This window comes from Aedes aegypti, chromosome 1 (assembly GCF_002204515.2).
Source record: "Aedes aegypti strain LVP_AGWG chromosome 1, AaegL5.0 Primary Assembly, whole genome shotgun sequence".
In the NCBI taxonomy this organism is placed as follows: domain Eukaryota; kingdom Metazoa; phylum Arthropoda; class Insecta; order Diptera; family Culicidae; genus Aedes; species Aedes aegypti.
This window is the reverse complement of record NC_035107.1, coordinates 193211226-193225120: the sequence shown is the minus strand read 5'-3', so window position 1 is coordinate 193225120 and position 13895 is coordinate 193211226. Positions and strand designations below refer to the sequence as shown.

General features: G+C 38.8%; 1 protein-coding gene across 6 annotated transcripts in view; it reads right to left on the bottom strand.

Annotated features, from left to right (window-relative positions):
* Positions 1 to 3493: 3493 nt before the first annotated feature.
* Positions 3494 to 13895, bottom strand: part of LOC5572726 (protein tramtrack, beta isoform) — a 68630-nt gene continuing 58228 nt past the window's right edge. For all 6 annotated transcript variants that reach the window (XM_021856012.1, XM_021856011.1, XM_021856019.1 and 3 more), the window contains one exon: positions 3494 to 4618. In XM_021856012.1, coding sequence (XP_021711704.1) covers positions 4444 to 4618 — 175 coding nt within the window. In that variant the 3' untranslated portion in view covers positions 3494 to 4443. The remainder of the gene's footprint in view (positions 4619 to 13895) is intronic.

Here is a 13895-nt window from a genome sequence, read left to right as displayed (position 1 = left end):
AGATTTTTGACATCCCTGAGGTAACTCAGGTAAATCAGATGTAAAAATATTGTATAACATTGGTCCCAAAATGCTGCCTTGGGGAACACCAGCTCTTACAGGAAGTCTTTTAGATCTGGAGTTCTGATAATTAACCTGAAGTGTACGATTTGACAGATAACTTTGAATTATTCTAACAATGTATGTTGGAAAATTAAAGTTTTTTGATTTTACGATCAAACCTTCATGCGGCCACATGCTTAGTAACACTATCAGCACGACCACGAAGCCCACAATAGTATTTTACGGAACAAGTTGCAGAATGATGATTTTTACAGCACGAGTCGTAAATTTATCCTACGAGGCTTGCCGGTAGCGGAATCATCCCTTGATGAGTGCGGCGTGGTGCGGATTGACACAAGAATTTCCGGAGCAATCTTCCTGCCGTTCGATACGAAGTTTCCTATAATCCTCCCTAAAGGACATCGTCTGACTAGGATGGTTGTCGAGTGGTATCATCGATACTACCCACATGCTAATAACGAAACCGTTATCAACGAGGTTCGTCAGCGGTTCCACGTTCCCTGCCTCCGTGCGCTGGTACGGAACCTGTCAAGATCCTGCGTTCAATGTAGGATTTCCAAGGCTAAACCATTGTGTCGTCGCGAAGCACCTATACCTGAGGCGCGCTTGTGCCCGTATATTCGACCTTTCAGCTTTGTCGGGCTGGACTACTTCGGTCCTATTCAAGTCAAGGTCGGACGTTCGCTGGTGAAACGTTGGGTCGCACTATTTACATGCCTTCACCTCGAGGTAGTGCATTCCCTATCCACTGAGGCGAGTAAAATGGCCATACGGCGATTTATCGTACGTCGAGGATCACCATTGGAGATCAGGAGCGACAATGGAACCAATTTCCAAGGAGCCAGTCACGAGTTACAGCAGCAGATTAGAGACATGAATCAACAACTTTCCGCCGTCTTCACCAACGCAGCCACGAAGTGGGTTTTTAACCCACCGTCAGCCCCTCACATGGGTGGCTCATGGGAGCGACTAGTCAGGTCTATAAAGGTCGCGTTCTCTGCCCTGACGACTAGCAGAAATCCGGACGACGAGACACTGCTTACGCTGATGATTGAGGCGGAAGGGATAGTGAACTCTAGACCACTTACGTTTGTGCCACTGGAGACAGAATCTCAGGCAGCTCTGACCCCGAATCATTTTTTACTCCTGAGCTCGCAGGGAGTCACACAACCTCCAATGGTCATCCCAGAGCGCCCAGAGTCCCTCAGAACTAACTGGCGGCTAATGACGAACCTTGTGAACCAATTTTGGAATAGGTGGATACGGGAATACTTGCCAACTATTGCTGGACGTACCAAGTGGTATGAAGATGCGAAGGAGCCGAACGTCGGAGACCTGGCGGTCATCGTGGACCCGTCGGTCCGAAACGGATGGTTGCGTGGGCGTATTCTCTCTGTTGTAAAAGGACGAGACGGGCGATGTAGGCAAGTCCTAGTGCAGACATCTGGAGGAGTGCTTCGACGTCCTGTAACAAAGGTTGCTATCCTGGATATCCAGGCAGCGGTCCGCCCTGAAGATGAGGGTAACGCAGCACCATCGGAAGCTCTGAATCTGCATTACGGGTCGGGGGATGTTGGGGGCGAACCTATGCCACTGTCTTCTTATAGTGAACAACCTTGCGCCTTTTCACCAATACAGCCGCATTAGATAGCTGTCATCTATTGACAGCTTTCCGATATCGTAATTTCCGCAAATCATTCTCAAAACCATTCCTTGTATACTAGACAAGTAGGCAGAGTCAGAAAATTGAATTATCGAACATATTAAATTATAAGAAAGTCATCCTGTGGAATTAAACCGAATTAAAACTTGGAGACCGAATGTAAGTCCTAAAATTGTAAATTGAATTGTAACTAATCCCCAATCTTTAATACAACAGCTTTGAGCTCGCCTAACCACAAACCTAGCGTGCTACAGAGAACTCCTTAAACGACTCCGAAAACGTTCCAGCATCCGTTCAGCTACTTGGTTTCGCTGACAACGTTGATGTAGCACGCAACTTTGAGATGACGGCGGATACGTACATCCGACTAAAGCTAAGTATGCTGTGAGCTCAAGAAAAGTAAAAAAAATCTGCGGAAGAAATGGTCAAGATATTTTCTACGGTGAGCACCATTTGAATTAACATTTCTTCTCAACTGCGTACTACGATCAAAGAAAAATGCTTTTCTCGCTTTTCTTGAACATATCTTGCAAGAACTTTCTTATGCATCGAGATAGGCGTTTATTTTTCTGTTGAAGTGCATACATCCCATAAGGCTGAACTTGTGGGAACTGGACTGAACATCAATGTGTCCAAGACGAAGTACATGAAAGCGAGGAGCTCAAGAGAGAACATGGCACGCCCCTTACCTCGAGTCATATTGACCTTGAAGAAATCGAGGTGGTCATTGGTGATCGCCGACAACGATACTAGCAGAGAAACCCAGAGACGCATCGTTGCTGGAAATCGTACCTACTTTGGACTCCGCAGAACTCTTCGATCGAGCAGTTTACCATGGCACGAAGTTAACTGTCCATAAGACGCTGATAAGAGCGGTACTTCTCTATGAGTACGAAATATGGACCTTACGTGCAGAGGATCAACGCGCCCTTGATGTTTTCGAACGGAAGGTGTTGCGGGCTATCTACGGCGGAGTGCAGATAGTATACGGAACATGGAGAAGGTGGATGAAGCGTGAATTGCATCAGCTGAATGCGTCAAAATAGGTGGACCCGATCGCGATATCGTACGCCTAGGAAGTATTGTGACGATAAACGGGAACACGTTAGAGGTGATCGTTGAATTTGTCCACCTTGGCTCTTGCTGGTGGCTGATAATAACGTTAGTCGTGAAATACGGAGGCGCTTCGTTTGTAAAAACCGGGACCGTGAAGGGCTTTAAAAGATTTGCTGCCGCACCAAATGTACCATTTACAAAATGCTACGGTGGTCCTCTACGGGCATGAAACGTGGTTTATGCTTAAAGAGGACCTGCAAGCTGTTGGAGTTTCCGAACACCGAGTGCTCAGGATTATCTTTGGCGGCATGCAGGAGAACGGTATGTGGCGGCGAAGGATGACTGACTCTACGACGAACTTGGTACTCATAATGTAGCGACAGTATCCCTGCAAAGATGGTGTTCGCTTCTGATCCGTCCGATACAAGAAGACTTGGAGTGCAGCAAACTAGATGGGGCGATCAAGTGTATAACGATCTAGCGAGCGTGGACAGAACCGAGGATGGCGACGGCCCGACAATTGTGGCATAAAATGGTTGATTTAATGTTATCTGTAGCTATAAATGTTAACTAAATGAACGAATGAAGCGTTAGAGTAACTTGGAGAAGTATCCCAAGTCGAACGAAGGCTGAGCTAACATGCCCGCTGCCACCCAGGTATCCAGGCAGGTATGGTCATGACATCAAAGAAAGTGAGATACTGCAGTTTGCTTTGGTTTTACTCGAATTACTTTATTGACTTGCACAATTTTTGGTAATGAAACGACACTAGAATGGTTCCGTACAAAATAAGTTATTTCAAACAAGACTGCCCTCGATCGGGAGCCCGTCGGCGAGCCCCCGATCAGTTCCACATTCAGGTAAGTACTTACTTAAAGGGTTGTATAAAATATGATTGGTGCACAGTTAGTTGAAATCAAAGGTACGAGAAAGACTAATCATACATATATGGCCTAAGTGGATAAAATATATATTTGTAGTACCTACATTGCAACCGAGCGTGACTATTCGTACACAACGAAATGTAATGCCAATTATCATAAAACTAGATTCGTATATAAAGCCCTTGGGATGAAAAAGCTAATGGTTTGTGATTTTACAACATTTGACTAGAAGTAAATGTACGTTTCTACTACTTTTGTGAAATTATTCTCGCAAACAGCGATGCAAACTATCTCTGACCGTTCTCCAACATATGGGTTTGCGTAATGAAAAGTGCTTCGCTAACATAATTATACAGATTAAAAGTTCTAAATTAAGGATTAGGAGATTTTCATTTCACTCATGCTTTCTGTATGTTTTTGGAAAACGATTATAAAAGAACCTAAACGCTACCGAACTAGATTTCACTTTGAACCATATCCTCTCCGTTCCATCTCTGGGGAAAGGTTTCCTTACGCTTCTAATTTGGGATGGTGGGAAGGGAAGGGTAGGGGATGTCTGACTTAGTAACTATAACTCAAAAATATATAAATCTGTATATCATAAATTTGTCTCTTTCTCTCTTACTCTCATATCTTTGCCTTCTGTTTCAAGCTGACTATCATTTCCGTTTTGTTTCATATTTGGGGTTCATTTCTTTGTTTTGTGTAAAAACGTATAATTAAGTTTCTGTTTAAGATTACTAGTACATATGAATTGGTTGGTTGGATTTCTTTCTATTACTGCATCGGTTCTTCACCGATTTGCTGCGCTTGTTCAGTCAGTTCCTTGATGATACGTTTCTTCTCAGCCGCTTCCTTTAGCTGCCGTGGCATCGGATAGGCGGACTTGATGTCCCACCGTTTCATCCAGTTGCGGAGCGTTTTGCGAGGAACTTTGTGGATTTGTGACGCTCTACAAGCGAACAGATAGGTGTCATAAACGAAGTGAAACATAAAGAAAAGTAATTAGAATTTGTTTTGAAACTGAACTGTAGGGAAATAATGTGATAAAAATGTGAAAGAATTAATAGCATAAACCTACAAAGAATCAGTGACCAAATGTCTAAAAATAAAATGTCGAATACATAAAAGTCGAAGAGTATAAAAAATAAGGGACAAGAGATCGTAAATCTGTTTTAGGAGGAGGAAGTATTTCCTAAGGAACAAATCACTTTCGATCCCTGTTAAAAATTTCAGGCTGGTAATCTCCTTTAAGAGACTTGGTCTATATTTTAATGCAAGTTTTCAACAGACTATATTTTTAATGAAATCTCTTCAAAGTATTTTTTATACCTTCGATCCACATTAATTTGTTCAGATTTCACTTCGTGAATTCCGCCATTAATATCTGCAGGACGTTTTAGAAAAAAAAATCCTAATAAAATTCAATATCAATAAAATCAGAAACCTACTGTTATTATTAAACACGAATTTCTAAAAAAAAATATTATATACATGAAATGGAGAAACTCTTCTAATATCATTGAGGGCAATTCTTGTGTAAATTTAAGTGACAAATGTATTGAAATAAATCATGCAGATTTTTTTGAAAATTTCTCAAAATGTTATAAAAAGATATAAGAAATCTCAAATAATGCCATGGAAATTCTTGGAAGAATGGTTACAGAGCATCCTAGAAGCTTCAGAGATTCCTACACTTCACAGGTTCTTCAGAAATTTCTGCACAGATTCCTCGAGGAAGAACTTGAAGAATTTGTCCAGATTTCCTCCGTAATTCTTCAAATGCATGATTTCTACAGGGATTTGTACGAATCCTCTAGAAATTCTCCAATGACTATCCCAGGAATTCTACAAGGTTTTTTTCCACCAACTCTTTTACCCCAGATATCCACCAAGGATATCTTCCAGAGATTCCTACAGACTTTTTGTTTAATAAACTCGTCCAGAGATTCCTCATAAAGTTCCATCATAGATTTCTGTAAGTATTCATCCTAAAAACCTTAAGGTGCAATTACAAATGAAGCAAATGTCAAAAATGAAAAAGCAGTTTTCGCTCTTGAAATCAACAAATCGGAAAAAATAAAAACACATAGGGTAGAAGCACCGGTTTTGGCCATACGCCAGTTGTAGCCATAGTGGATTATACACCGTTTTACTTAGCCAATCAGCATGAAACCTTTTGTGTGCAGTAGATCACATTCATATGATAGAGCTACATTCATTTACTTGTCCAAATTGATTCAAAACATAAGAAAAACAATCAATTTTCCTTATGATTTTAACTCCCATACACCTAATTTGGCCAGGGCACTCCTAATTTGGCCACTTTCATGAGAAATCAGTGCAATTGGCCAATTTAGGAACCGAAGTTAAATCTCTGGCCGAAACTGGTTCCGTTGGCCTATATTGACCAACGGGATTTTCAAAGCGAAAAAATGGTTTTGGTTCAGTTTTGATATTTTACACATATAATATGGATTGAAAGCTTGCATTTGACATATTTGTTGTATAAATACGGCTTCCCATTCAGTTTTTATTGACATTTTCTCTTAGGCTGGCCAAAACCGGTGCTTCTACCCTAGCCTTTTTATTTTTTAAATAAAACAGCTGTGTGTTTTTGTTTTTTTTTTCGATTTGTCGATTTTAACGACGAAAACTGCTTTTTCACTTTTGACATTTGCTCCATTTTTACTTGGGCCTTAAGAAGAGTTTTCCAAAAAAAAAAAGAACGATTGGATCTTTGAGGATTTTTTGAAAATTTCAACCAAGAAGTGCAGCAGCTTTTTTCAGAAATTCTCCCGATTATTTCTATAGCAACTTCTCCAGGGATCATATCCAGTATTTCTCATGGATTTCCTCAGAGAATCCTGCAAAATATTACCAAAGTTATTGTTTGAAAACAGCTTTGAAGAAAATATTGGTTGAATTCTTAAAGAAGTCATAATATTTAAGAAGAGAAAATTTTTCAAGGAGAATCAATGGAAGAGTCAATTGATGAAGTCCTGAAACAAATCATCGATAAATCTTTGGAAGAATTTCTGACTGGAGCCCTGAAGGGGTTTCTGTAGTTATACCTAGAGGTACTCATAGAGATGTTTTCTGTTGAAATCTCAAGAAAAATGTGAATAAAAAGTTTGGAGAAATTGCTGATAAACGTTCTTCTTCTTCTTCTTCTTCTTGGCATGACTTCCACACTGTGACAGAGCCTGCTTCTCAGCTTAGTGTTCTTATGAGCACTTCCACAGTTATTAACTGAGAGCTTTCTTTGCCAAAGTTGCCATTTTCGCATTCGTATATAGTGTGGCAGGTACGATGATACTCTATGCCCAGGGAAGTCAAGGAAATTTCCATTACGGAAAGATCCTGGACCGACCGGGATTCGAACCCAGACACCTTCAGCATGGCTGTGCTTTGTAGCCGCGGACTCTAATCGCTCGGCTAAGGAAGGCCCCAAGTCAGATACACAGAAAAAATATGGTTAAATATAGGAAACAATTCCTTGGTAAGATCACCAAGATTTCTTGAGAAATTAGGAAAATCTACGCTGTAATTTCAGCTCATCGAAGTAAATTCTGTAAATATCCTTAGAGTATGTACTCAGTACACGTACTGGGTCAATTCTTGAAGAAGTCTTAAACTAAAAGCTTGGACAAAATCCTAGATGCTATGCAGACCCTTCGCATAGCGAAAGCTTCAGCGGCTTTCTACCGCCTCAGTCCCGCATGAAAATTTTTCACTCTGAACTAACATGACCGAATTTAAAATGGAATCGACTTTTTTTTTCATATTCAAGCTTTATTTTTTAAGTTTGTAATTTTCTGATTTTCCTAGAGTTCCTGATGTAAATCATGCAAAATTGGAGGGGTCTAAGCTGCATTTTGGTCGGTTTTGAGTTGAGTACGCTGAAGTATTTGAAGCTTTCTAACAGTATTTTTGATATTTTTTTTCGTTCAGTACAGTACTGGCAAGAACTACGCATTGCCAGTTTTTTTCATACAAAACATTCAAGTGTAGGAACTTGTGATTCGGCTTTTAGAGCACCGATTGACCTCAAACTTTCACCGTAGTTTAAAAATAACTTAAGATTTACTCCCATGAAAATTCACGTTTTTCCATAAAAAACCTTTTTAATAACTCAAAACTTTTGATTGAAGAGACTGTGAACTGAAAGAGGAAAAGTTCCAATTGGAATTCCAAATTTACTTCCAATGTCATTCCAATTTAAAGGGAAGCCTGTCAAACACTTTTTTACGCACGCTGAAATCGGCTCACACAAAAATATCGTCCACGAAAATGTTGCTTCTTTGGTGAAGTAGCATATTTTCTAAATTCAAGAGTTTGCTCATTACATTGGTTTTAAATACATTCACTCAATTTTGCATTCCTGTGAGCCACTTTTAGCGTGGGCACAGATAAACAAACGTAACACTGACAAAAATTTCCATCGACCACTCATTAAACGATTATTTCGAATTCGTTATGTTACAAATCTAACAACCAGAGGCACGCGCATCGTTTTTCTTCGCGTTTGACGTTTCATACTATCGCCATCTGCCGGTCTTGCTGCACGAAACACTTTTTCGTGCAACATGCTGAAACTGAAATGGATTTGGAAGAAATTTGTTCTAAGTGTTACGTCTGTTTGTCTGTGGCGTAGGTTTCGAGATTGGCAGTGCTGCGTGACAGATTTGGCATAGTTGCTAGTTGATCCATTTTTAAAATGATCAGATCCTGTCTCTTTGTATTTTATTCTCTGTAAACTCTAAAGAAAGTTTCCCTTAGTATAATTCTACTTTCTTGACAGCAAATTATATTGTGTAATCTCTGTGGAAATTACTTGAATTCTGAAGATGCTCTTAGAGCAATAACTGTGTCAATTCCGGAAGGAATCTTTAGAAATAATCTGGGGAAATTGGGTCCTAAAATGTTCAATGAATTCTCGTTTTTATTCAATAATACGAAAGAGCATGTTCTTGCAACTACTTTAGCAAGTTTTCCCGCTCAAATAACGGCTATATCATTTTTTAACTTCAATTTTGAAAATGGTTCCAAATATCAACCTTGACACTTGTGATCTTGTTTGACATTCACTTTTTCGACAAAAATGCCACAGGGCATATAGTTTTAACACTGGGGTTGTTCCTATCTGACATTTCGGAAGGGACACGGAAAACAAAATATACCCAAAATTCAAGTTTAAACCAAGGGGTGTGACAAAATCTCAAAAATCATAAAAAAAATGTGTTTTGTACTTAAACCAATGAAAATCATTTAAAAATTGAGTAAACATGTGTTTCTGCCCTAAACTTAAGCGTTTGGTTATAAAATTGAGACAGGGCTTTAGGACCCTATTCCAGAAAAACCCTTAGTACCTATTGCTTAAGAATCTTAAACGAATCGTTGCATTAAATGATGGAATTCTATAGGAATTTGAAATTTTGATTTTTTATGTATATTTTTAAATAAATGCCGAGGGCAGAATGGGCACCCACTGTATCTTTGCAAATGCCAATAATTGTACGCTTCCGATGCGAAATTCTGATCAGAGATGGTGGGGTCAGGCGGGGCAAGCTGAGCACCCTAAGGATAAGCGCGATTTAAGTACAAAGTGGATACCGTAAGTCAAGCCCCCAGCTAAATGTGATCCTATAGTTTCACACTTTTACCTAATTTTGAACATGCTGCTCATCTTGCCCCAAGGGTGCAAACTTATTAATATAATCAAAACAATTGAAATATTTTTTTAAAAGATTCGCTCTACATATTCTACATACAACTATTCTATAGCTATACGACCAAAAACGTATGAATTAATTTGTTTACGCAACAGAAATATCACTTTTAAATGATCAAATTTTATGTGAAAGAGTATATTTTTGGAATACTATGTATTTTTGACAATATTTACGTTATGATGTGGATTTTTAGTTGAAATTTATGGCCGTTATATACCAATTTAATGATGTTCATCAGAACCCCAAATAATGTATTGAAAAACTTCGGTAACAAACAAGGGGTGCTCATTTTGCCCCACCTTCCCCTACACAAATTATGTCACGCTAAATTTTGACTTTTTCGAACACCTCTCCCCCCATGAAACGCTTAATGTATCACTCAAAATAATCCAAACGTCATTGCTACCAGAAAAATCACGATTTGATTTGCCTACGAACTTCTATTATGGATAAACGTCCACTGAATATCTAGCAGAATATTTGATTCAAACCCAAGTAACCATAAGCACTAATAATAAGCCCTTAATCAGCATCATAGATGCGTACATGCATTATAATAGCACCACAAATGCTTACACACCTTATAACAGCACTTCCGCTGCATAGAAACCCTATTACAGCATCATTAATGCTTCTAAGCCTGATGCACACAGGCATTAAATAAGCACTATATTGGCTCTATATTCGCATACAGGGCCTGTTTAAATGCCATCCAGTGTTTTGACAGATATACCAGGTGCTTTGTGTTTGCATATAGTGGTAAGAGGGAGTCAAACATAAATCTTCTCACTACTACAATTGCAGGTTTTATGACGGGGAAAAGTGATGGTTTAAATTAGTCACTTTTCTTTTCAATACTATTCATCTTATGTGGCCGTAGGAGCAAAGGAGCAGGACAACAACTCAACAATACGGGTGTCACAGGTTCGAGACGCAAAATGAGGAATTTCATCATCATAAAACGAGGATCAAAATGTGGAAATTGCAAGTCCTCAAAAGGATGAAAACTACCAAAACGAATATGTCTGATACGGAGAAGTACTATCTGTATCATTTTATTGCATTTTTTGCATACTATTTGAGGTTTCCGTTTCCATTCATTCATTTATTTACCTCGTGTACCAGTTGCTTGGCCGCATACGCGAAAGCTCTCTGGCTGCGTACGCGAAAGCACAAAATATTCGCCCTAAAAACCTGTCGAAAACAACTGACGTTTCTCACGTGGTCTTATATCAGCATTAGTGGTGCAGAGAAGCACGGTTATATCTTGGCACTATAAAGGAACGCTATTTCGCCTTTTCTGGCATTATAATAGCATTATATGCGTATATAAAACTGACATGCATCAAATGATTACCCTATATGCGCATATAATGCTGTTACCGTGCCGCTTTATCGTGCTTACTGGTTACTTGGGAAACGCACCTGTATAGATTAACTCCCAAACCTATGAATAATAAAGCCGGCTTCTATGAATTTATTCCGATAAATTGCAATGGAAGAGCATCTGGGATCTATTGAAACGCTTCGTGAAAGCTACGGGGAAATCATGTAGCTGTTACGTGAAACTGGATGAAGTTCATTAGTTCATGCGTTCATTCAGAGCTACCTAAGATTTACGTAAGTGCTACGTGGAAAGTGCGATGGAAGAAAAACCACGTGTGTTTTCGCGTAACAGTGACGTGTGGATTATTTTGAGTGTATGAGCCCTCTAAGAATTTTGTAAGGCTTGCCACGCAATGCCTGACCAACTAATCACCACCGATCAACCGCTTCAATTGGTGTCAATTGGATTAAATTGTTTTTAATGGCATAGTGGCCATTACGATTGCATGAGTGTGTAATTCTTTGTTCGAAGTCCTACGAATGATCGTAAGAAAAATTTCCTATAAATGTTAAGGTTAAGGTTACAACAATGTTCAACAAATGCTTCAGTGTTCTAAAATGCATACTAGATATAAGAGACATTATAATTTTAATGTATTGTCAGTCAAATTTACCAAATTCCTTAGGGTGTCTATATGCCTTCCTTAGCCGAGTGGTTAGAGTCCGCGGCTACAAAGCAAAGCCATGCTGAAGGTGACTGGGTTCGATTCCCGGTCGGCCCAGGATCTTTTCGTAATGGAAATTTCCTTGACTTCCATGGGCATAGAGTATCATCGTAACGATATACGAATGCGAAAATGACAACTTTGTCAAAGAAAGCTTTCAGTTAATAACTACGGAAATGCTTATTGAGCACTAAGCTTAGAAGCAGGCTTTGTCACAGGAGGACGTAATGACAAGAAGAATAAGAAGCCTATTCTGCCCCGTGTCCCCCTAACTGGATTACTGAATGCAATCCTGGCTTAATGTTGAGTTCATAAAGTCCTGACTAAAATCTTCATGTAATCCATGTTTACATTCGTAAAAAAAACTATCAGCAGCGAATTTCTGGTAAATACCTAGAAACCTAGGAGCAATTACTTTGTCATCATAGGAGACAATTTAGATATATAGTAGATCAGTTAAATGGATCTATCGACAATGTTGAAAATATTCCCATAGAGATTCTCATAGGAACTCCTGTATGGGGAACACATGGGGTGATGCCTCAAAGAATTCCTTAGGATACTTCTAGGGAGGGATTTCGCGAAAAGGAATTTATAGAAGTATTTCTAGTGAGATTTTTGAAAGGATTAAGGATTGCGCAATCCCTGAAAAGATGACTGTTGAAATTTCTGTTTGCTTAAGTAAATCTTTGAGAAATTCTGCATTTACTGGAGGTATTCATGAATGAGTTTGTGAAAAAAATCCAAGAAGTTCCCATGCAAAAATTTCAATAACATTTCCTGAAAGAAATTCACCCTGAAAAAAATCCATGTGAAATTATGAGACAGTTAGTAGGCATTTTAGACAGAATACAAGAATTATTAGGATTTAGAGGATTAATATAATAATTAGAGGACACTAAAATAATTCCAAGAATATGGAGATCGCAGCTGGCTGTGCGTGCGGGTGGCAGCGTTTGAAATTTTGTGCCACGTTTTGTTTCGCTTCCGCGATATTTTAACTTCGGCTGGTGAAAAATTAATAGGGCGATATTGAAAACTGAAAATGCAATAGATGGCTCTTTTTCAGTGGTAGTAAAAACGAAATCCTGAAGCAAAGAAAGCACCAACGGTTATGAACGAAATAAACAGTCGGTACCCTATTCGGCTGATGGTGCTATGCTGCCCATAACTGCATATTTGTAACATTCGACAAAAGTAGGCATTGAGTAAATGAAGCACCAAGTGTAAATTTTATGGCAGTATGGGACGAAACTAAAATTTCAAAAAATTACCAAGACTTCAGAAGTGCTTATTTGATGCTAAAATGTTGTACAACTCGTATCGCATACTAGGTGAATAGTCAGAAAATAATTCTGATAGAAAGTTTATCGCTACTTCATTACGGGACTCATGTATAATCTCAATGTGACTTCATAACAGTCACAATTAGTTACAATTATCAATGTGACAAAACAACTTGGTATGTTTTTCGAATTTTCTAGAACAAACTCACAGATTCCAGTGAGTTGATCGAAAGTATTCATTAGGATTATTATTAGGATGACTCTCCTCGGTGTTAACTCAAAATTGTCAAAAATGTCGAATGTGACAAACATGCAGTTATGGGCAGTATGCCACCCGGCAAATTGTGTGAAGACAATAATTGTCATAATTATATGATAATTATTATGTGATGTTAAAAAGTGTTTCGTGATTTAATGAATAATTCAAATCTAATAAACATGTCAAATAGTGCTTTTGTAAAGTATAAAGCGAGTTTTTCGTGAAGACAGAAGTCATGTAGCTCAGTCAGTTCGCGTCTTCGAGTGCAACATTTTGTTTCCCGATTTATGCGAGTTTTGCTGAACAGGGTTTCGTAATGGCTGAAGCAAGGTTTGACGTATTTGAGACCGTTTTTTTCACGGTGAGCTTGGTTCGTATTGATTGAAAGAGGCGCGATCAATTGCTAAAGGATTTTGAAAGAAGAATTTGTTGCGATTTTGCTGAATAGCGTTTTGCTGCTTCGAGTGTATTGTTTGCAGTTGCAGTTATTGTTAAGCAGTAATGCGTTTTGATAAAAAAAAACAGGAATATTAACTGGTGAGATCGTTCTAAATTATATAATATGAAACCACTATATACGTGCCAGAGTCGAAAATCTTATTTCGATTCGGGAAGTGTGAACTCATTTCAGATATCCATTTGATATCTGGGTGTTTGCATGCTGTGATGAAAATGACCTCAGAATGTGTGTGTATGAACAGCAATTCTTGAAATGGGTCGTTGGAATTTCAGTAGAGCTATCTCCAGGACTCAAGTTGTCTGCATCTATAGAGATATTTAATTTTATGATCAAATATATGCAGACAAATTTCTTCCATAAAAGCACTGCCGGTCAGTGGGCGGTGGATTGTACATACATACATACCATACTTTAAAATTATTCCAAGAACATATATTT